The sequence below is a fragment of the Sarcophilus harrisii genome, chromosome 1 (genome assembly GCF_902635505.1).
Source record: "Sarcophilus harrisii chromosome 1, mSarHar1.11, whole genome shotgun sequence".
Lineage (NCBI taxonomy): Eukaryota > Metazoa > Chordata > Mammalia > Dasyuromorphia > Dasyuridae > Sarcophilus > Sarcophilus harrisii.
The window spans coordinates 712631654-712656718 of NC_045426.1; the positions used below are offsets into that span (position 1 = coordinate 712631654).

The 25065-nt window shown below is 42.5% G+C and overlaps 1 protein-coding gene across 2 annotated transcripts in view; it reads left to right on the plus strand.

Annotated features, from left to right (window-relative positions):
• The window catches only part of UBE2L3 (ubiquitin conjugating enzyme E2 L3), a 58224-nt gene that overhangs the window by 14791 nt on the left and 18368 nt on the right, over positions 1–25065 (plus strand). For both annotated transcript variants that reach the window (XM_031949045.1, XM_031949044.1), the window contains exon 2: positions 11531–11626. In XM_031949045.1, the coding sequence (XP_031804905.1) occupies positions 11531–11626 (96 nt within the window). The remainder of the gene's footprint in view (positions 1–11530; positions 11627–25065) is intronic.

A 25065-nucleotide genomic window follows, 5' to 3' on the forward strand; every position in this document is an offset into this window, starting at 1 on the left:
TCAGTACCAAATAGTTTTGATGAGTGCCATTTTATAATATAGTTTTAGATCTGGTATGGCTAGGCCACATTCCTTTGCATTTAAAAAAAAAATACTTCCCTTGATATTCTTGACCTTTTGTTCTTCTAGATGAATTTTTTTCCTAGCTCTCTAAAATAATTTTTTGGTAGTTTGATATGGCACTGAATAAGTACATTAATTTAAGTAGAATTGTCATTTTTATTATGTTAGCTTGGCCTATCCACGAACAATTAATATTTTTCTCTTTGTTTAGATCTGGTTTTATTTATGTGAAAAGCATTTTGCAGTTAGGTTCATACGGTTCCTGGATTTGTTTTGGCAAGTAGGCTCCCAAATGTTTTATGTTTTCTACAGTTATTTTAAGTGGAATTTCTCTATCTCTTGCTGCTAGCTTTATTAATAATATATAGAAATGCTGATGATTTGTGTGGATTTGTTTTATAGCCTTTGACTTTGCTAAAGTTGTTCATTATTTCAAGTCGATTTTTAGTTGATTTTCTAAGATTCTCTAAGTATCATATTATAAGCAAAAAGTCAGTTTTGTTTCCTCATTGCCTCTTCTAATTTCCTCAATTCTGTTTTCTTATTGCTGAAGCTAACATTTCTGTACAATATTGAAAAATTAATATTGGTGATAACGAGTATCCTTGTTTCATTCTTGATCTTATTGGGAAGGCTTCTAGCTTATCCCCATTTCAGATAGATTGCTGATGGTTTTAGATAGTTATGACTTAACATTTTAAGGAAAATTCCTATTTTCTTCTTCTTTCTAATATTTTTAATAGAAATGGATGCTGTATGTTGTCAAGAGCTCTTTCAGCATTTATTGAGATAATTATATGATTTCTGTTGGTTTCGTTATTGATATGTTTGATGCTAACAGTTTTTGTAGTATTGAACCAGTCCTGCATTCCTGCTGGTGATATATTAACCTGGTGATAAATTGCTGTAATCTCTTTGCTAATATTTTATTTAATATTTTCGCATCAACATTCATTAGGGAAATTGATTTTTAACTTTTGGTCTCTGTTTCACCTCTTCCTGATCTGGGTATTAAATGTTAGATCAAAATTAGCACAAAGCAAAGAATCGATTCGGACTTTGTTGCTTCTCAGCTTCAGAGGGTGCATTGAGTGCAATCATGTGTAGACAAAAAAATCATGTATTAATACTCTTTCTGCTTTAGTTTTGTTTTGTAGCCTTTTCAAGTTGAAGATTTAACCATCACTGTCATAGCTCACTTTATATCATATTTGTCCTCATTGAAAGCATTTGCCAACATGGCTGAAAATGTCATGCTAAAAAGCATGGGAATAAGCACATAGGCTTGTTTCGCTCCTTTGGTGACTGGGAAAGCTTGAGAGCCTTGTCTGTTGTGCAGAACCCAGTCAAGAATGTCATCATGAAACTGACATACTATAGCGATGAACTTTTCAGAAGAAATGTGAGATTCTTAGGCATTATTTGTGTCCAACCTGTGGCAGAGCACTCTGAACTCATATTATCTGATCAGCCACAGTAGGACACACCGTAACTCAGCTCTAACATAGTGATGTCATTTTGGTCCTCTGGAGAACGAAAGATAGCAGTCAACCCGTCCTAGTTTAGGTTAGCAGCATCATATTTTTGCCATTAAAGGAATTTAGTAGGACTCCACTTATTTTTTCAAATATTGGAATTAATTGTTGTTTAAATGTTTGGTAGAATTCACTTGTAATTCCATCTGGCCCTGGAGGTTTTTTTTTCTCCTTAGGGATTTCATTAATGACTTGTTCAATTTCTTTTTCTAAAATGGGGTTATTTAAGTATCCTATTTCCTCTTTTGTTAATCTGGACAATTCATCTATTTTACTTAGATTGGCATACGCTTGGGCAAAATAGTTCTCACTTATTGCTTTGATTTCCTCTTCATTGGTGGTGAATTCACCCTTTTTATTTTTGATACTGTTAATTTGATTTTCTTTTTTTGAATCTATCTTATTGGGTTCTTCCCCCTCCATAAAACCAACACTTAATTTTAAATTTTATTAATCTCTCCTTTGATTTTCAGAATTTCCAAATTAGTGTTTAATTGGGGATTTTTAATTTGTTCCTTTTCTAGCTTTTTAAATTGCATGCTCAATTCATTGATCTGCTCTTTCTCTATTTTATTCATGTCAGCATTTGGAGATATACAAATTTCCCTAAAGTACTGATTTGGCTGTGTCCTATCAATTTTGGTATGTTAGTCTCATTGTCATTCTCTTTGAAATTATTGATTGTTCCTATGATTTGTTTGGCCCATTCATTTTTTTAGATTAGATTATTTCGTTTCCAATTAATTTTTGATCTGTCTTTCCCTGGTTCTTTATTACATATGATTTTTATTGCATCATGATATGAAAATGATGCATTTAATATTTATGTCTTTCTGTATTTCATTGTGAGGTTTTAATGCCCTAATATATAGGGTCAATTTTTGCATAGGTACCATGAACCACTGGTATATTTCTTTTTAACCTCCTTTCATTTTTCTCCAGTCTGTCATTTAATTCTGTTCTCATTAACTTCTTTTTTATTTTGTGGTTAGATTTTTCTAGTTCTCAGAGAACTAGTATAGTTTTGCTATCTATTTCTTCCTCTGACTTTTCTAAGAATTTCGATATTATACCATTTGGTGCATATATGGTTAGTATTGATAGTACCTCTTACTTTATGGTACCGTTTAACAAGATGTAGTTTTCTTGTCTATTAATCAGATCTACTTTTGCTTTTGTTTTCATATAGCACAATTTACCCAACCATTCTCCAATTGATGGGCTTCCATTCATTTTCCAGTTCCTAGACACTACAAACAAGGCTGCCATAAACATTTTGGCACATACCGGTCCTTTTCCCTTCTTTAATATTTCTTTGGGATATAAGCCCAGTAGTAGCACTGCTGGATCAAAGGGTATGCACAGTTTCATAACTTTTTGGGCATAGTTCCAGATTGCTCTCCAGAATGGTTGGATTCATTCACAACTCCACCAACAATGCATCAGTGTCCCAGTTTTCCCGCATCCCCTCCAACATTCATCATTATTTTTTCCTGTCATCTTAGCCAATCTGACAGGTGTGTAGTGGTATCTCAGAGTTGTCTTAATTTGCATTTCTCTGATCAATAGTGATTCGGAACATTTTCATATGAGTGGAAATAGTTTCAATTTCATATCTGAAAATTGTTCATATCCTTTGATCATTTATCAATTGGAGAATGGCTTGATTTCTTATAAATTAGAGTCAATTCTCTATATATTTTGGAAATGAGGCCTTTATCAGAACCTTTGTAAAAATGTTTTCCCAGTTTGTTGCTTCCCTTCTAATTTTGTTTGCATTAGTTTTGTTTGTACAAAGACTTTTTAATTTGATGTAATCAAAATTTTCTATTTTGTGATCAATGATGATCTCTAGTTCTTCTTTGGTCACAAATTCCTTTCTCCTCCACAAGTCTGAGAGGTAAACTATCCTATGTTCCTCTAATTTATTTATGATCTCGTTCTTTATGCCAAAATCATGGACCCATTTTGATCTTATCTTGGTATATGGTGTTAAGTGTGGGTCCATGCCTAATTTCTGCCATATTAATTTCCAGTTTTCCCAGCAGTTTTTGTCAAATAATGAATTCTTATCTCAAAAGTTAGGATCTTTGGGTTTGTCAAACACTAGATTGCTATAGTTACTGACTGTTTTGTCTTATGAACCTAACCTATTCCACTGATCAACTAATCTATTTCTTAGCTAATACCAAATGGTTTTGGTGACTGCTACTTTATAATGTAGTTTCAGATCAGGTACAACTAGGCCGCCTTCATTTGATTTTTTTTTTTTTCATTAATTCCCTTGAAATTCTCTATCTTTTGTTCTTCTATATGAATTTTGTTGTTATTTTTTCCAGGTCATTGAAATAGTTTTTTGGGAGTGCGATTGGTATAACTAAATAAATAGATTAGTTTAGGAGTATTGTCATCTTTATTCTATTCGCTCGGCCTATCCAAGATTTGCTTTTGCTTTACCTGAGATTAGGATTGATGTCTGTTTCATATGTGTTCCTTATAAACAGTATATTGTAGAATTCTGGTTTTAATCCATTCTGCTGTCTATTTCCTTCTTTTTTTAAGTTATTGTTGTAGTTTCGAGATCTAATTTCAATGACTTGCCCATAGCTAGTAAGTGTCAAGTGTCAGGTCAAATTTGAATTCAGATCCTGATTGCTTTATGGGAGAGTTCCTCTCATTCACAGTTATGATTACCAACTGAGTGTTTCCCTCCATCCTGTTTCCTCTGACTACCATTTCTCTCAAATCTGTCCTCCCTTCTATCAGTCCCTTCTCCCCCCTTTTTTCTTTTTCCCTTCCCCGTCTACTTCTGTATAGGGTAAGATAATTTTTTTTTTACCCAACTGATTATGTATGTTATTCCTTCTTTGAGTCTAATCTGATGAATCATTGGAGTTAAGATTCAAGCAATGCTCACTCTTCCCTTCTTTCCCTCTGTTGTAATAGGTTTTTCATGCCTCTTCATGCAATGTGATTTACCTTATTCCTCCTTCCTCTCCTCTAAGTACAATTTTTTTTCTTCCCATAAATTTTTTTTTTTATCATCACATCAGAGTCAATTTATAGTCATACCCTCTCAGTATATTCCTTCTACCTGTCCTAATAGAAATACAGTTCTGAAGAGTTACAAGTATCTTTTTCCCATGTAGGCTTAAAAACATTTTAACTTTATTGAATAACAATGATGAGTTGTTATTGTTTTTTTTTTTATTCTCTTTCCTGTTTGCATTTTCTTGAGTCTGAGTGGACAAGATGATTAAGAAATCACAAAGTCTCCAACTAGTATCCAGAGGAACCTTATGGGTCATTGAATCCAAGCCCTCATATAACTTAAGCGTGCACAGCTACTATCAGAGCCACGGTGATTCAGAGGGTGTTATTGGGGCGACTTGCCCCCTGACCTATAATGACCAATAGCCATCTTGGTGGAAGCCAAGGATTGCAGAACAATTAGGTCTAGAGATGTCTTCACTGGAGACTCCTAAACTGGAAAAGAGCAAAGCACTTTCCCCATTGTAAATGATATTGAGAAAGGGAGAAGGGAACAAGCATTTGTTGAGCACCTGCTGTGTGCTGCACTGTGTTAAGCATTTACAAATGTTGCCTTAGTTGGTTCGCACAGTGACCCTGGGAGGTGGGTCTATCTCTGTCCTCATTTTATATACTTGAGAAAAGGGAGGCAAAGAGAGGTTAAATGATTTGCCCAGAATAACAGCCAGGAAGGATCTAGGGCTGGCTCGCTGGAGAGCTGATAATATAGAAGTTTATCATAATAGAAAAGAGGTAAAAATGTCTTTGATTTTGTATTTTCACCTTTTCCCCCCAGGATAGGGAAGTGGAACCTGAGATTTTATTGGTTTGGAAAGGAACTCTCTCCACTGTGCAGATTAGTAGTTTGGAGAGGGTATGATCCAGGGTCACACAGTGTATATTAGAGGCAGGTTGAACCCAGGCCATCTTTTTTCCAAGACCTCCCTCCACTATTCTACTGTCCATCTTTTCAAACATAGACCCACATTGTGCTTCTGGTTCTTTTGCTCCCTTTGTTGTAGGACTTTGGACAAATCAATCAATAGACATTTATTGAGTACCTACTATGTGCTAGGTATGTCTCTCTTGATCCTCAGTTTGTCTGTCTGTAAAAGAGGTTTCAATAATAAACATGAAAGTGCTTTTAAAATTGTAAAGTGTTGTATAAGTCTAAAGTTGTTTTATATTCTAGATGACCATTTTAAGGTTACTTTCTCTTTATTTTAATATTTGGGGTGAGGGTGATGACTTTGTGAATAAAGAATCCCTTCCTTGCAGAGGTAGCTATTCCCACAGTGGCTAGAATCCCGGGCCTGCCAGCAGCCCCTCACTGTGTGTCCTGGGCATGGTTCTTAACCCATTTGCTCCAGGTTCCTCAGCTGTAAAATGGAGATAATAACACCATCTAATTAGGTATCCTTGGAAGATTCCAATAAGACAGTCTTTGTAAGAAGCATTTACCGCAGTGCCTGGCACATAGTAGGTGCTATAGAAATACTTATTCTCTTCTCTTCCTCATCAATGTTGCCCTAGAAAGACATTTCACCCCAGCAGGGTGACAGTGTCAGGGTCCAGGGGTGTCCCGGGTCCACCAGTCCTGGGAAAATCGTCCCGTTCTGTTTGTTCATTTGCAGAAGAAGCTATAAGTCGCTGGGCTCTCCTGACATTCTCTTTGACACCCCTGCTTTGGCCATCCCCGGTGTGGGGTGGGGGGCGGGGGGAGCGTTGGTTCTGGTTCCCTTCAGCATTCTTCCCTTTTCCCTGGCACTAGTTTCCGGTGGTTCCCACATCTGTCTCTGATCCTGACCTCTTTCCTGAGCCCCAGCCTTACCTGGCCAGCTGCTTGCCGGACATTTTTACTCCGTTGCTTGTGTTGCATCTGCTAGGGCTTGTCTGACATGAAAGTCAGGCTTGCCCTCCCAGCCCTCCTATACGTCTGCTCTTTGATTAAGGCCAGCGGGCCCCTGGCTTTGTCTCCTCACCCCTGTGTGTGCCCAATCACTGAGTCTTTTTAGTTGGCTTAGATGAGTATTTAAAATCTAATCTGCTAAGTACTCAGGCTGAAAGCAGGAGGCGGGAGGACCAGATTCATGTTGGACCATAAGGGATTAAAAATACCTTTGATTACATGGTAGTTTAATCTGATTCTTGATGGTTTAGCCTCCCTTCCAGACTGTAAACTTTCTGAGAGCAGAGCCAGGTTCTTTCCTCCTCCTTCCCAGCTTCTCTTCTCCTCACATAGTACTTTGCCTTTTTAAGAGGCATCTGTAAATTTTCATTTACTGTAAATTTTTATACTGTTAGGTGAGGGAGGGGGTTCTTTTTCTGCTCTATTTGGCTTTTTTTCTCATTTTTTAAAAATTTAGGATCCCCCCCCCAATTATGCATAAAAACAATGTTTAACATTCGTTTTTAAAATTTTGTCTCTCATTCTTTAAAAACAATTCACATCGACCCTGGTTGTGCTGATTTCATGTAGCAGCCATGTAATCATTAATGTACTGGTTTGGCTTGGAAGGGCGCTGGGAATCAGAAGCCTCGGGTTCTAGGTCATTCAGGGAGACAAATGATCCCATGTTAGTGCCAGTGGAGGCTGAAATGCAGACGAAGAGAGGGACTCAGAAAACCCCTGGAGGAGGCTGCTCTGGTCACAGCCTTGGCTGGTTGCTGGACAATTTAGTAACAGTGGGAACCCCAAACATACACAGGTTTTAACTAGTTTTCATTGAAATGTAAAATTTAACTTAGAACATATACTTTTCTAAGGTATTCCAGGAACCTGACTACCATTTGCAACTCATTTCTTTTTTTTTTTTAGATTTTTAAAAATTAAAGCTTTTTATTTACAAAATATAGGCATGGGTCATTTTTCAACATTAACTTATTATTATAGTAACTTTTTATTGACAGAACCCATGCCAGGGTAATTTTTTTTATAACATTATCCCTTGCACTCACTTCTGTTCCGATTTTTCCTCCACCTCCACCCCTCCCTAGATGGCAAACAGTCCTATATATGTTGAATATGTCCTAGTATATCCTAGATACAATGTATGTGTGCAGATCCAAACAGTTTTCTTGTTGCACAGGGAGAATTGGATTCAGAAGGTAGAAATAACCCGGGAAGAAAAACAAAAATGCAAACAATTTACATTCATTTCCCAGTGTTTTTTCTTTGCGTGTAGCTGCTTCTGTTCATCATTGATCAATTGAAACTGAATTAGGTCTCTTTGTCAAAGACATCCACTTCCATCAGATTACATCTTCATACAGTATCGTTGTTGACGTATATAATGATCTCTTTGGTTCTGCTCATTTCGCTCAGCATCAGTTCATGTAATTCTCTCCAAGCCTCTCTGTATTCATGCTGCTGGTCATTTCTTACACAACAATAATATTCCATAACATTCATATGCCACAATTTACCCAACCATTCTCCAATTGATGGGCATCCATTCATTTTCCAGTTTCTAGCCACTACAAACAGGGTTGCCACAAACATTTTGGCACATACTGGTCCCTTTCCCTTCTTTAATTCTCCTTGGAAGCCAGTAGAAACACTGCTGGATCAAAGGGTATGCACAGTTTGATAACTTTTGAGCATAGTTCAAACTACTCTCCAGAATGGTTGGATTCGTTCACAGCTCCACCAACAATGTATCAGTGTCCCGTTTTCCCGCATCCCTCAACAATCATCATTATTTTTCCTGTCATCTTAGCCAATCTGACAGGTGTTTAATGGTATCTCAGAGTTGTCTTAATTTGCATTTCTCTGATTAATAATGATTTGGAGCATCTTTTCATATGAGTGGTAATAATTTCAATTTCATCATCTGAAAATTGTCTGTTCATATCCTTTGACCATTTATCAATTGGAGAATGGCTTGGTTTCTTTCTTTCTTTTTTTTTTTTTTTTTTTTTAATTTATTTAATAGCCTTTTATTTACAGGATATATGCATGGGTAACTTTACAGCATTAACAATTGCCAAACCTCTTGTTGCAATTTTTCACCTCTTACCCACCCCACCCCTCCTAGATGGCAGGATGACAAGTAGATGTTAAATATATTAAAATATAAATTAGATACACAATAAGTATACATGACCAAAGCGTTATTTTGCTGTACAAAAGAATCAGACTCTGAAATATTGTACAATTAGCTTGTGAAGGAAATCAAAAATCGAGTGGCATAAATAGAGGATTAGAATTCAATGTAATGGTTTTTAGTCATCTCCCAGAGTTTTTTCTGGGCATAGCTGGTTCAGTTCATTACTGCTCCATTGGAAATGATTTGGTTGATCTTGTTGCTGAGGATGGCCTGGTCCATCAGAACTGGTCATCGTATAGTATTGTTGTTGAAGTATATAATGATCTCCTGGTCCTGCTCATTTCACTCAGCATCATTTCGTGTAAGTCTCTCTCCAGGCCTTTCTGAAATTATCCTGTTGGTCATTTCTTACAGAACAGTAATATTCCATAATATTCATATACCACAATTTATTCAGCCATTCTCCAACTGATGGACATCCATTCAGTTTCCAGTTTTTAGCCACTACAAAAAGGGCTGAATGGCTTGGTTTCTTATAAATTAGAGTCAGTTTTCTATATATTTTGGAAATGAGGCCTTTATCAGAACCTTTAACTGTGAAGATGTTGTCCCAGTTTGTGCAACTCATTTCTAAGGAGAAAATCGTTTTCGGCATTCCAAAATTATAAATGAATTCCCGAACTCCATCTCTAAAGGAGAGGCTGCCTAATCTTTACTGGGAGGTTATTGTAGAATGTATCACTCATCAAAAGCAAGAGCAAAACAAAGCGTGCAGCCACAGGATGAGTGAGTGAGTGCAAACAGGAATTGGGCATCCTGCAAGCAGGAGACAGCAGAAGGGAGGGATTGCTTTTGAGGAAGGAGCTCCAGAGGAGGGCCCACTGGGCATGGAGCTCGTGCTGGTGAAGACCTGGTCAGAGAGGCCCATCTTGGACGGGAGAAGGCCGGAAAGGTGCAGGGAACTAGCACGCCTGGACCAGGATTGTGTCCTAAATTCAGAAGGGGCTGGTGAGCCCTTGGAAGGACAAGATGCAAATGGCACAAGACGCTCACTGGACAGGCAGGGCTGTGGAGAGGAGACTGGCGTGGTGCTTTCAGAGCTGAGGCCCACGAAAAGAGTAAGTGGTAGAGAGCAGACTGCAGAAATGTGAGGAGGAGGGAAGAGAGAAATGCTTGAAGGACAGGGCAGCTGGTGGGATTCTCTGCAGCCAGAGAAGCTTGAGGTGGGGCAGAGGCAGCTGCTGGGAAAAGCTGGGCGAGGCCTCCGGGAATAGAATGTCGAGGCCAGAAGGAGGAGCCCTGCTCAGGGGGCCCCCGAAAAGAATGTTCCCTTCCCTGCAAGGCCAGGGCTTGCGGACAGAAAAACAGGGGGATGTAGCACAGACAGAAAGGCACAAATTGGGAAGAGAAGCAGATTTGGGGACATCAACAGAACTTGTTTGTCAGGATGGCCAGATTTTGAATCTGGTTTGCAAACTTGGGACCAGAACAGGGATAAAGAACTAGAAAAGAAGCAAGCTAGAAAGTAGAGATCTTGAAAAGCATAAATATGTGTGGTTTTGAGTTGTCTTGCACAATTCTAATAATTAAAAGACACTCACCTCCCAGTTTAAGGGTTTGCATTTTATCCATGCTAGGCCTGGGACATAGCTAGGGCAAATGGAATTCTCGAGTGGCAGGTGAAGAAAACTGGGCTCCGAGATGAAGCTGCCTCCCTGAGGATTTCCTGGCATTGAGTCTTTTCCATGTGGGATAAAGGCTCTTTCTGGCCTGCCTTGAACTTGCATGTATCTGCTCGTGAGATCAGGAGCCCGAGCAGGTGAGACGCTGGCTTGGGGAGGCTGGTGACTGGCTGCAGGCCGGTCCGAGGCTTCCCTGACAGCCTGTTATTGAAGGTTGAGGGCTTCTAGGGCAGCATTTGCTGTGTCGGGCTGCATCTTCCCCTGCGGGTGGGATAGAAAGGAGTCCAGTCTTCTAGAACGCCGGAGATCTGTTACCGAATCTCGACCTTCAGTTAACTATGGACGAGGGGGATTTTGTATGGTGTTGGGGCCAGAGAGCTGAGCCCGGAGTCCAGAAAGCCTCGGTTCAGATCTAGCCCCAGACGTGAGCTTTGTGACCCGGATGTGGCTTTAACCTCTCTCCTTGGGCTTAATTGCACCAATTCTTGGGGTCCTGAGGATCAAATGAAATATTTATAAGCACTTAGTGCAATACCTGGCACATAGTAGGTGCTATAAAATTGCAAATTACTATTGTTGTTATTGCTAGCTCCATCAGAAGGTTTTTAATTCATTTATTGAGAATAGGTCATTATTGGAATAAATAACATGAGGCCTTTTCTTAGGCTTCTAGAGGAACGTAGCAAAATGTCACCACTTGGTGATTGTCTCACTGTTTTCTCTTCTGCGCTGGCTCAGTCTGGCTTGTGGTTCATTCAGTCTTGAGAGTCAGGGCGATTTTGATGTGTAGAGGTCTGCCACGATCTCCCAGCCGTCTTTGATTGCACCCCCGCTACGGTGCTTGCCAGGCAGGCCCGTGGCCACCAGGACCCGCCGGCTGTGCGCTGACTCCTGTCTCTGTGCTTTCCTTTCCTGGCGCCTCACCGCCCTGGCCCCCACCTGTCAGAAGGGTGCTTTCCCTTGCCTTCCTGGCTCATTAGAAGTTTATTTAGATTCCAGGGTTTGCTCGGGGAGCCTAGAGATGAGGCCCTGTCCTGGCCTGGCCGTGTGGGGGTCTTAGAGGCCCCTGCCCTTGTACCACCCGGATCCCCGGGGTTGGGGTGGGAAGGTCAGGGCAGACAGAGGGTGTCTGTTGGCCTCCTGTTGATTTCTCTCTCTCCTTGGTCCACAGGAGCTGGAAGAAATCCGCAAGTGTGGGATGAAAAACTTCCGAAACATCCAGGTTGATGAAGCTAATTTATTGACTTGGCAAGGGCTCATCGTTCCTGTGAGTATGAGGCTGCTCCTTCTAGACCATACCCTGGGGCTGCCCACCTCCGTCCCAGCTCTGGCCCTGCCCGCGGGCGCTCTCCTGCCCGGGCCATGTCCAACACTCGACGGGATGGCGGGCAAGTGCTGGAATGGGTGACTCTGCTGGATCCCTGCCTGCTTGAGGGGAGGGTTGGGCGGCACTCTGCTGGCTCCAGGGTGCTTTCCTTCTCTCTCCTTCCCCCCTTCCCCCATCCTTTCCCGCCCCCCTGGCCTTTCTTGTCCCATTTCCTCCTGCCCTGTCACAGCACACCTGGGGGAGACAAGAAACCTTGTGGGGCTCAACTGTGGGTCCTGCCCCTACGGCCTGAGGGTCACTTCTTCCCTCCATTGGCCTTGGTTGTGTTTTTTGTCCAAAACAAACAAACAAAAAAAGACAAAAAGAGGGAACTGGGTGAGGTGCTTGGTGGTCTTTTTCTAGCTCTGATACTTTGGGATCATGGGGCAGCCTGATCGAGTGGGTGAGGTTACTGGCACAGAGTCAGAAGCTCTGGGTTCCAGTCCTACTTGTGTGACCATAGACCAGACAATTGTCTTAGGCCTGATTCTTTCCATCTTGTCTGTGGATCTGGTTGGTCAGATATCTTGAAAAGGTGTGTGTGTGTGTGTGTGTGTGTGTGTGTGTGTGTGTATGTGTATGTGTGTGTACACAGTATGTGTATGTGTACAGTATGTGTGTGCATGTGTCTGTGTAAGGTACGACTTGTAATTCTGCTTCCTCTGGTCTCCATCACTTGGATTCTTTCTCTTTTTTTAAATGGCAGTTTGTTTTCCCAGTTACACGCATGATAATTTTCGACATTCACCTTTGCAAAGCCTTGTGGTCCAAATTGTTCTGTCTCCTCCTCCCTCCCCAGTAGAGTGAGCCACCCGATGCAGGCCAAACACGTGCACTAAACATGTTTTCATATTCGTCATGCTGCACGAGAAAAAGCAGATCAGAAGGGAGAATAAAACAAAAGAAAGGAAAAAGCCCAAGCAGACAAATGACAAGAACAACAAAAGGTGTAGATACTGTGCTTTGATCCACATTCAGTCCCCAGAGTTCATTCTCTGGATGTGGATGGCACTTTCCTTCCCAAGTCTATTGGAATTGCCTTGAATCGCCTCATTATTGAAAAGAGCCACGTCCATCAGAATTGAACATCGTATAATCTCATTGTCGTGTACAATGATCTCCTGGTCCTGCTCGTTTCCCTCAGCATCACTTCCTGTCAGTCTCTCCAGGCCTCTCTGAAATAAGTCCCATGACTTATTCAGCCCTTCCCTCACTGAGGAGCGTTAGATTCTCACTTTTATGACACGGTGAGGTCCCGTTACCCTTCTAGATACAGTTTGTCCCCCCTCCCCGGGAGGCACTTCTGACTAAGAATGTGGGACTTTGGGATCACAGGGGTGACTCGTGATAGGACTGGTATTGAGATTCACCATCTGAAACAGGCTAGCAGCCCCTTTCCCCCAGGAAGTTTGCAGTTCCTAGGCTCCGAGGAACCACAGCTAGACAAAATCTCTGAATCTGGAAAAATTCTGGATAGCTCTTGACAACTGTATTTCGATGTAATTGTTTTCCTTTGTTATTCTCTGTACTGTCTCTGATACTTTAAAAATCATGGTTCTGAGAAGGGTCCAGGGCTTCCCTGGTCCCGCCTACCCAGGGTGGCCCAAGACCCAGGCTTGGTGAAGCAGCCCTGCTCGCCCCCTGGGAAGGGGACCCCCTGCCCTATCCCTGGGCACTTCTTCCCTGGCTTCACGTTCGGTATTCTTTAGAGAAAGCACTGCTCTTCCCTGGACGTTGGACTTGTTTGCCTTCTGTGGTACTTGACTGCAGAGAGCCGTGGCTCCGAGTCCAGGCCCTTGCCTATGGCTGAGCCCCTGGACAGTATTCTGGGCAGGTGGAGATCCAGCTTTCACTTGGAAACATCTGTTCCTGGAAGCTTACTCCTTTGAGGGTAGCCCACTCATTTTAGGGGCAGTTTATGTTGTAAGAAGACAGAGCATGTTGATAAAAACAAGAGTGGATGTTTTTTGAAGACCTGAATTTCAGTGAACAGCTTTTCCTTGGATAAAGGGAAACAGCTGGAGATGAAATAGAAAGAGGTAGATCTGCCTGCCCTGTACTGGCTGGGGTTTTGTCCCGCCTCCCTCCGCCCTGCAGGGGCCTCTGAGCTTGGGCCTCCCCTCCTGGAACAGGAGGCCTTGAGTCTCCTCCAGCTCCAGGCCTTTTAGTGTCACCACCCATTGGCCCGACCGATGCTCAGCTCTGCAGGGTGGCGTCTGCTCTCTTGTTCTGCTCCCTTGTCTCCATGCCGGCTGTGGTCCAGCCTCCTTCCCTGGCCCGTGGACATTGACTTGGTTTCCAATTGCTTGCTAGTACTCGGTCTGATGGTTGGATTTGGTAGAGTCCTTCCCTCCCCTCAGCCTCGTTGGTGCAGCAAGTACTGAGCATCTGGGGGATACAGTCAGGGCAGGGTACAAAGTACCTCCCTCCCAGGTGCTCCGCTCAGAATACACCTTTCTTGCCCTGCTCAGCAGTGAGATGGCTTGAATAGGTCTCCAGGAGACTCAGGGAGGAAGGAAGGGGACGAGACCTCTGGTAGAGGAGAGAAGGTGGCTGTGGCGTGGCCCTCGTTGGGAGGTGAGCCCCTCAATGGAAGGCGAGGATTGCCATGTAGAGCCCGTGTCCCCCTTTGATGGCTCTGGCCGCCGCCCTGTACTAACTCATTGGAGGACAAAGAGTAAGGTGAGGGATCAGGCTTCTGATGCTGCGCCTCGGCGAGAGTGCCCAGGGACACCTGAGGGGCAAGAAGCATGTGGAGCATTTTCTCTTGGCCAGGGTTTCAATTGGATAGTTGGATAGGGAAAAGCCGGGGCCCTTTTCAGTAACTTTTTTCTGAAATGTAGTTTTTCTTTCCCTTTTGAATCAAAGAGCAGCCGCATTGTTCTGAGAGTCAGGTTTCAGTGCCCTGCCAGACCCATGGCATCCAAAGGGTAAGACCTTGCCCTGCTTTAAGCAGGGCAGAGCTGTCTGATCTTTTGGAGCAAGGAAGGGAAGCCCAGGAGGATGTTGGAAGTGAGGTGAGCTGCATTTGGGGAATGGGAGAGTCGGGAAAAGAACGGAGGACGAGGGATGATGTACCCATAAGAGCTCCCCCAGATGTAGGCTGGGGCGAGCTCTCATGGATGATCCTTCATGTAGAGAGCACTGGGTTCCATACATTGAATTCACAAGGTGACTCTGGCAGGAAGGTGAGTCACAGAGACCTGTAGGAGCTGACTGAGCCTGGGTATCGTCTAGATCACTGCTGCCTGCCTTGGTTTCCTCATCTGTAAAATGGGGATACTCCAAATAGCCCAAAGGCAGCCATGAAGCTTCAGCAGATATAAGGAGCCAGGCAGAGTGCCACCTGAGTGCCAGCTGTTCCATTTGTTCATACCAGCAGCAGCAGCAGCATCTCTTTTGCAGAACAACTGCTGTCTGATCTGTGGCTCTCCCACCTGCCGGAGTTGATTTTTTGGTACTAAATGGAAGAAGACATTAATCGGTCCTTTCTGAGTGTCATTTTACATTGAGCTGCAGGCATTAGCCTCTTGAAACCCTCTCAGATGCTGGCTCTCTCAGGCAGTGTTAGCCAGCTCCCCCAGCTTTGAGCCTCAAGAAGGTGCGATGTTGGAGCTGGTGCTTAATTTGAGCTTTGAAGGAAAGTGGAAGGGAGGAAGAAGAGCATTCCAGACCTGGGGCTGGACCTGTGAAGAGAAGAAAGGGGTGGGAGGAAATGAAGTCTCTTCTGGGAGCTTTTGAATTCTTAGCTGCCTGGTCCTACTCATTTTCCAGATTCATTGGACAGGACTGCTCCCCGTCTCTGCCGATCAGGCTGGCCCTTCTCTTGCTTATTCCTGACTCTTCCCTTGCCTGGGACGTGCTCCCTCCTTCCCTCTGTCATAGAGAGCCTCTCTTCCCCTTAAGATGTTGTTTGGGCACCAGCTTTGTCCTCCGTCCCTCCAGTGGGTAATGCCTTCCCTTTCACAGGGTGTCATATTGAACTCTTTTCTCTGTGAATTCACGCCCCAGGCAATTTTCTGTCTTTACATCTGTGGGATCCCACTTCCATTTGCACTCTGCCCTGACCCTGCATCATTACAGTCGGAGCCTCCCTTGGGGAAGCAGAATTCATACTGTCGGGGAGACAACATTGGGCAAACATGATCAGGGTAAATAGAATTCAGGGGGATGGTGAAAAGGCTTTTGGGAGGTTCATTTTAGTTGTATAGAGTAGGAGCAGCTAGGGGACACTATTGTGGATAAAGTACTGGCCCTGGAATCGGGAGGACCTGAGTTCAAATCTAGCCTCAGATACGTAACACTTCCTAGCTATGTGACCCTAGGCAAGTCACTTAACCCTAATTACCTCACCCCCTTTCCCCCTTGCCCTTCTCTCCCCCCCTGAGAAAAGGAAGAAAAAGAATTTATAAAGTACATACTGCATGCCAGGCATTGGGCCAAATGCTTTAGAATTATTGTTTTATTTAATGAAACAGATAATAACAGGCAAAACCAGCATGCCTTCGCTGATTGACAGCAGATTGGCTCTAAGGAGTGTGAGATCTCTGGTTCTTCTTGTTGTTGTTGTTTTATTAAAGCGTTTTAATTTTCTTTCTTTTTTTTTTTTTAACTTTTTATTTTTCAAAACATATGCATGGACAATTCTTCAACATTAGCATTTGCAAAAACTGTGTTCCAATTTCCCCTTCCCCTTCCCCCATGCCCTCCCCTAAATGGCAAGTAGTCTAATGTTGGAATACATGGGAGCCACCTGACAGTGGCTGCTGGAGATTAACCCAGAATGGATCTCCTCTTGTGAGAGGGTGACACAAGGAGACTGAGAGGCAGTTGCTGTTCTCTGACCTCTCTGACTGAGAGGCTGTTGCATGTCTGACCTCTCTCTTCTCTCGGCCTCCAATTTATCTCCTTCCTAGTCTGCAACACCTGTGTCAGCAAAAGCTGCCCTGCAACTCCTTCAAATGCTCTGATCCACAGCTGGGGAGGCTGTGGAAGAATTCACCTGCCCCTTAACAGTCTAATATGTGTTAAACATGGTAGAAATATATGTTAAATCCAGTATAGGCATATATATTTATACAATTATCCTGCCGCACAAAATAAAATGCAAGCAAACAACAAAAAGAGTGAAAATGCTATGTTGTGAACCACACACGGCTCCCTCTGGGTGTAGATGGCTCTCGTCATCCCTGAACAATTGGAACTGGTTTGAGTCATCTCATTGTTGAAGAGCCACGTCCATCAGAATCGATCCTCATATAGTATTGTTATTGAAGTATATAATGATCTCCTGATTCTGCTCTTTTCACTCAGCATAAAAGTTCCTGTAAGTCTCTCCAGGCCTTTCTGAAATCATCCTGCTCGTCGTTTCTTATAGAACAACAATATTCCCTGACATTCATATACCATAACTTAGTCAGCCATTCTCCAGCTGATGGGGAAACATTCAGTTTCCAGTTTCTTGCCACCACAAAAAAGGCTGCCCCAAACATTCTTGCACAAATGTTACAGAACAGATTCCCCACTCTGGTGAGATGGCCAGTTTGTGCAAGGACCATAAGCAGGTTTCCTCCCTTACGTTTTCTACATTTCATAGCAGAGCTTTATTCTCCATACACGTGTTCTGCTACTGACACACTTAGACGTGTGAAACATCAGTTGGCCCTATTTGATAGTAATTTTATAATTAATTCTCACATTCTCTTCTATTATTTGAAACCTTTGTAATCATCCCACTTATCTTAACTACCAGAGTATTTAAAACTGTAATCAAGGTTTTAACTATGTTCTTTCTTATCTTTTTCTGGAGAAATGAACCAATAGTTGATGTTTAAATGAGGTCAGATTTTCATCTTAAAGTGAAGTTGTTTCCTGTCTCTTTCCAGCCCCATTGCTACCACACTAAATCAAACCTGCATTTTCTCAGGCCAGATTATTTTGATAACTATTTTTATTTTATTTTATTTTATTTTATTTTATTTTATTTTTGATGATTCTACTTCCATCGGTTTATTTATTTATTTATTTTTCCTGAGGTCTGGAAAGATGCACATGAATTGATACTAAATAAAGTGAGTAGAACCAAGAGAACATTGTACCCTGCAACAACAAGGTTATGTGATGATCAGTTGTGATGGACGTGACTTTTTTCAACAATGATTCAGATCAATTCTTATAGACTTGTGTTGGAGAGAGCCATCTGCATCCAGAAAGAGATTATGGGGATTGACTAGGGATCACAACATAATTGTTTGCTTTTTGTTTTTTTCTCTTTTTTTTTTTCCTTTTTGATCTGATTTTTCTTGTATAGCATGATAAATGTGGAAATATGTTTAAAATGGGGGGAGATTTTTTTTCTGAATTCAGTGGGATTTTGTTTTTCTAATTACATATAAGGATAGTTTTGAACATTGATTTTTGTGAGATTTTGAGTTCCAAATTTTTTTCCTTCTTTCCTTAACCTCCCTTCTCTCCAACACAAGATCTAGCTTATACAAATCACAAGGGGGAAAAAAAGTTGTAAAGAGTATGCTTTGATCCACATTCAGTTTCCATAGTTCTCTTTCTGGATGCAGATCAATTTTCGATTCCAGGTCTATTGGAATTGTTTTGGATCACTGTTGCCGAGAAGAGCCAAGTCTGTCATAGTTGATCATGACATTTTGTTGTTGGTATGTACAAAATCTCTTAGTTCTTCTCATTTCACTCATCATCAGTTCATGTAAGTCTCTCCAGGGCTCTCTAAAATCATTCTGCTGATCCTTTCTTATAGAACAATAATAGTCCATAACATTCATATACCATAGCTTATTCAGTCATCCTCCAGCTGGTGGGCATCCACTCAGTTTTTAGTTCCTTGCCATTGCAAAAAGGGTTGCCACAAACATTTTTGCACATGTGGCTCCTTTTCCCTTTTTTCTGCTCTTGTTGGGATATAGACCCAGAAGACACACTGCTGGATCATATAGTGTGCACAGTTTGATAGCTCTTTGGGCATGGTTCCAAATTGCTCACCAGAATGGCTCACGACTCCATCAACAATGCATTGGTTTCCAAATTTCCTTCATTTCCTCCAACATTTATCATGATTTTTTCTTTTCCGATAAGCATGAGGTGGTATCTCAGAATTGTTTTAATTTGTATTTTTCTAATCAATAGTGATTTAGAGTATTTTTCCATGTTACATAGATGGCTTTTATTTCATCTGAAAATTGTTTATATCCTTTGACCATTTGTCTTTTGGGGAATGACTTGTATCCTTGTAAATTTGACTGCATTCTCTATGTATTTTAAAAATGAGGCCTTTATCAGAAACATTGGTTATAAAAGTTGTTTACCAGCTTCCTGCTTCCCTTCTAGTCTTGGCTGCATTGGTTTTGTTTGTGCAAAAAATTTTTTACTGTGATGTAAACAAAATTATCTGATAAATTTCTGTATAAACCCCATCTTCTGCTCATGCCTTCTCCAGTTATTGGCTCAAAGCTGGAAAAGCAGCTTCTTCTTCTTTTTTTTAATCATAGCCTTTTATTTACAAGTTATATGCATGGGTAATTTTTCAGCATTGACAATTGCCAAACCTTTTGTTCCAATTTTTTCCCCTCCTTTCCTCCACCCCCTCCCCAAGATGGCAGGATGACCAATACATTGTTAAATATGTTAAAGTATAATTTAAATACAATATAAGTATACACGTCCTAACAGTTATTTTGCTGTATAAAAAGAGTCGGACTTTGAAATAGTGTACAATTAGCCTGTGAAGGAAATCGAAAATGCAGGCGGACAATAATAGAGGGATTGGGAATTCTATGTAGTGGTTCCTAGTCATCTCCCAGAGTTCTTTCGCTGGGTGTAGCTGGTTCAGTTCATTACTGCTCTATTGAAGCTGATTTGGTTCATCTCATTGCTGGAGAGGGCCATGTCCATCAGAATTGATCCTCATTTAGTATTGTTGTTGAAGTATATAATGATCTCCTGGTCCTGCTCATTTCACTCAGCATCAGTTCATGTAAGTCTCTCCAGGACTCTCTGTATTCATCCTGTTGGCCATTTCTTACAGAACAATAATATTCCATAATATTCATATACCACAGTTTACTCAGCCATTCTCCAGTTGATGGGCATCCATTCATTTTCCAGTTTCTGGCCACTACAAACAGGGCTGCCACAAACATTTTGGCACATACAGGTCCCTTTCCCTTCTTTAATATTTCTTTGGGATATAAGCCCAGTAGAAACACTGCTGGATCAAAGGGGATGCACAGTTCGATAACTTTTTGAGCATAGTTCCAGATTGCTCTCCAGAATGGCTGGATGTATTCACAATTCCACCAACAATGTATCAGTGTCCCTGTTTTCCCATATCCCCTCCAACATTCCTCGTTATCTTTTCCTGCCATTCTAGCCAATCTGACAGGTGTGTAGTGGTATCTCAGAGTTGTCTTAATTTGCATTTCTCTGATTAATAATGACTCGGAGCATCTTTTCATATGGCTAGAAATAGTTTCAGTTTCTTTGTCTGAGAATTATCTGTTCATATCCTTTGACCATTTATCAATTGGAGAATGGCTTGATTTCTTATAAATTAGAGTCAATTCTCTATATATTTTGGAAATGAGGCCTTTATCAGAACCTTTGACTGTAAAAATGTTTTCCTAGTTTGTTGCTTCCCTTCTAATCTATTGTCTGCATTCGTTTTGTTTGTACAAAAACTTTTCAATTTGATATAATCAAAATTTTCTATTTTGTGATCAATAATGATCTCTAGTTCTTCTTTGGTCATAAATTCCTTCCTGGAAGAGCAGCTTCTACTGAAGTAGGAGGGCTCTCCTTAAACTGCTCTGGAGAACTTGCTCTGAGCTCTGCACCAGGGACAGCACGGGCTGAACAGAGGAGACAAGAGCAGCCAGCTCTGGGGGAAGGGATAGTGTCTTCTTCATCCCGGCTAGAATGGCGCACTCAGAGCCCCACAGCAGCTCCTTTGGCTTTTGGCCAAACTGTCAGAGAACTCTCTTTCACAGGACTCCCAACCTAGCCTTCTCTGAAACTTGTGGCCTTTGGCTCCATTAAAACTGGTCTGTTGGTGATGTCTCTCTACCCCTTCATTCCCGTTCCCCTTTACTTTCTGGAATCCCCTGACCTTGGAAGAAAACCTGAATCTCTCCCTGTCCTGGTATCAGAGAGTTGTTTCCACCCTGCGTCTCTGCACGTAGTCTGCCACCCCAGCCCAGCAGCACTTTGCCCTGAGTCTGCCTTTGAGCGCCTTCTTCCACGCTCTTTGCCCCTTGTACCACTCCCCTGACAATTCTGCTGCTTTGGTTGACCAGGCTTGTTTGACTTGATAATGTCTCAGGTCAGAGCCAGAAAGCCATCTTTGATTTCACAAGTACATCCCCTCTCTGAGGGTGGAGAGGAAACAGTTTGCTTAAAGTTATCCAGTGGCTGAAGTGGGCCTAGAACCCCGTGCTCCTCCCTTGTAACAGCAAAGACACAAGTGCTCTTTACAGTCCGGTGAGAGGATGAGGTCGTTCCCTTTGGAAGAAAAGGATTCATTGGCATGTTAGAGGAATTCCAGGGAATCTTGCCTCCTGGCCCAAATTGGGCTCCGCCAGCGAGGTCCGCTTGAAACGGCGGCCCTGTGCATTCCTCAATCATTAGTGTCGGTCTGACGGGGAGAAGAGCAGTGGCTTGTGGGGAGTGAGCCAAGGCTGGCCAGCCTGTGTGACTTTACTGCACCCCAGGAACACCCCACCCTCGCGATCTCAACTTGACTCACATGTACTCTTTTTGGTCGGCCTGCAGTGACCCTTCTCTCTCACTTTGATTTATTTCCATTCCTGCTGACTTTGAGGCCCAGATCAAAAGGCACCTCTTCTTTGAAGCTTTCCTGGACAGTGGCTGGATAACATACTCTCTCTTCTTTTTCCACTCTAACCACCCTTTCTCTAGAGTAGTCTTGTTCCATTTTCCTATTTTTGTCTGTTATTCTGCTTCTTACTAAACATCTCATTCCCTTTGAGAATCAAAGTCGGCCAGCTGGGCATTGAATGATGGAATAAGTGTTTGCCATGTGTTTCTTGGAATTGAATGCTTGCAGAAACAGACTTCAGAGATCGTTGGGCCCAGAAAAGAGAAAGCAATTTAAAAAATGTTTTTTGGTAGGGAAGGCAATTTTTAAAAAATGTTATTTTATATTCAATTGACAAGCATTTATTTTCTCTTCTAACCTGACCCTCCAAATGAAAAAAGAAAAAAATAATAAGCCCTTGCAATAAATATGTATAATTAAGTTAAAAGAATGATCATATTGGTGCTCACTTTGGCAGCACATATACCAAAATTGTAATGACATGGCCCCTGCACGAGGATGACATCCAAGTTCATGTATTTGCTCTGTCCAAAAAATGTATGCCTTGTACTGCAGCTTGAATTCACTGCCTCTCTGAAGGCTCTTTTAAATCTGGGATTGTGGCCATTGATCGATTCTGAAGTTTTTCAAAGTTTTTATGCCTTTACAATGTTATTCTGTAAATTGTTCTCCAAGTTCTGCTCTGGATCAGTTCGTGCACTTATCTCAGGTCTCTGTTAATTTTTTAATAAATTTTTCCCCCCAAATGAAGATCTGCCTTCTCTTTGTTCTCCCTCCAATCAGGAAAACATGGGGGAAAAGCAATACCAAACCCTTATTTCAGGCATGTAGAGTCGATCAAATAAATTCCTGGTTGGCCATGTCCAATAACAGCAATGATTTAAAAAGTAGTTAAAATTAATTTTTTATATCAATTTTGTGTGTGTGTGTGTATGTGTGTGTGGTAGTTGGGGTTAAGTGACTTACCCAGGTTCATACAGCTAGGAAATGTTAAATGTCTAAGACTGGATTTGTACATGAGTCCTCCTGACTTCAGGGCCAGTGCTCTATTCACTGAAGTGCTCTCTAGCTGCTCCCAAAATAGTTAAAATTAAGAGCATCAAACTTAGAGTCAGGAAGATCTGAGGTCAAATTTGACTCCAGACAATTACTAAGAGTATGCCCTTGGGCAAGCCACCTCACCTACTTGCCTCAGTTTCCTCATCTGTAAAATGAGCTAGAAAAGGGAATGCTCTGGTATCCCTGCTGAGAAAACCCCCAAAGAGGTCATGCAGAGGCAGACGTGACTGAAAAGACTGAATGACATCACAGTGATGTCGGATGCTCCTGGCAACTGGAGGCAGGTGTGGGTTTGACCTCCATTAACTCTCTTGGTAGGTCATGAGTCCTCTGCATGGAAGATTGGCCATTGAGTAGAGTTCGAAGTCTTCCAGAATGGCTCGTCTTTCCATCACGGTTGTTACTGTGGGCGCTGTTCCCCGAGTTCATTCCGCAGTCATTGCTATACAGTTCTAGGTATTTTTTTTTGAAACTCTCCTCATCATCTCCATCATTTTTTACAACTCAGTGGAGTTCCATCACGTTGATGTACCCTCACTTGGCGAAACCTTCTCCGGCCATGGGCATCTCCTCAAGTTTCCAGTTCCTCAGACTTGCCACAGAGCTGCCTTTGGGGTTTGGGTGTATGCGCATCTTTTCCCTTTCTCTGGGCCTACTTTAGGTGGTATCACTGCATCAAAGGGTGAGCACAGGTAATAGCTTTGGAGAACTAGCTCCCTGCAGCTCTCCAGTGTGACTAGAGCAGCTGACAGCTCCGTCCAGTGTGTAGTTAATGAGGTGACCCTGAGGCTCATTGGAGAGACTGAGGTCAGGGTATATAGATCAGATGCGCTCATCGGGTTACAAAGGGAGAATGATGAGGGATGGTTCAGGAGCACTGAGAAATGTCCACAAATGGCAGGAGGAATGTGAGAGAACAGCCAGTAGTGGCAATGGGATGGGCGGGGGATTTCAGCTGGGAGAAAATCCAGGAGGAAAAGGGCAGTCATTAACTTCTCCCAGAATGAGGCTGAAGAGCAGCTGTCAGGTTGGATGTTAGATCTTTGGGGGACTTTGGAAAGAGCAGTTCCGGTTGGGTGATGGAGCGGGGAGCCCCAGTGCACAGGCTCTGCTCAGTGAAGGGACAAGGGCCAGAGGCAGCCAGGACAGATGGTTTCCTCTGGGATTTGGCTGGAAAGGGGGAGAAAGGGATGCAGGGCAACCTGCTGGAGAGGGTGGCAAGGTCTGTATCGTACATATTTGTAGGGATGTTTCTCATCCCAAGTCCGCTCTCTTTGGAACTTGCCTGTTTTTGTCAGCTTTGCCGCCATTGTTCTGTCATCCAAGTTTGCCGCCGTAGTGTCATCTGTTGAGTCAACCCCTCACTCCTCTTCCCATCACTGGCCCTGTTTGCCTCCTGTCCCTCCCCTTGGCTACCACCCTAGTGCCAGCCCCGCTCTTAGGTCTCTCCCTTCTCCACTCTTAACCTTTGCCTTATGCGGTATAGTGAGAAGATCACGGGGCTTAAGATTAAAGACCTGGATTCAAATCCTAGCTCTCCCACTCCCTGCCTGTGTGACTAGTCAGCAGTCATGTAACCTTCCCAGTACTTCTGTTTTCTTATCTCTAAAATGGAACAGTTGGACTGTGGGGCCTCCAAGGCGACATGACGGTCCTTTGTAGCTCCATGAGATTCCTAGGCAACACAGATCTGTGATACCCATGCCCACACTTTGCCTTCCAGGCACTTACTAGAAATGTAGCCCTCTCAGTCTTCCCTTTAATAAAATGAAGAGATTAATCACATCGATTATACTGGATTGTAGTGAGGACCAGTGAGACAGCACATTTTCTAAAGCTTTTTTTCCCCCAAACCGTAAAATCCCATCCGGACACTGCCATTGCTTAGGTTTGATCACCACCCGTCCAGATGCAGCTGCAAATGGAGCTCCCAATCACCTTCGCGGTTTCCTTTGGCTTAGTGGAGTGTAGCTACTTAGTGGAGCTATAGCTCTCCAGTTCAAATAAACGGTAACCATGTGCACACTAACCCATTTTCTACTTTGTAGTTGGTTTTATGAACTTTCATTTACCTTTCAATTTCCCTTCAATTTTAATATCCTGCCTGCCCATGATCTTCTGAGATTCCTTCTCTTTCACATGACATGTTAACGGTCACTTTGTCATCTCTCTGATGCAAAAGGCGTGATTCCTTACTTTCTAAAGCAGTTTACAGTTTACCGGCACTGTCTTTACAGGAATTCTCGAATTAGTGTAGGTATTAATCGCCATTTCAAATGAGTATACCCAGCCCCGGGAGAGGTTAAGTGTTGAGTCAGCTTTTGATCACTTCCTCCTTTAATCTATCTCTTACTACCCCTTTTTCTTTAATTTGTCCCTTCCCCTCCTACTTCCCTTGTTGGGTAAGATGAATTTC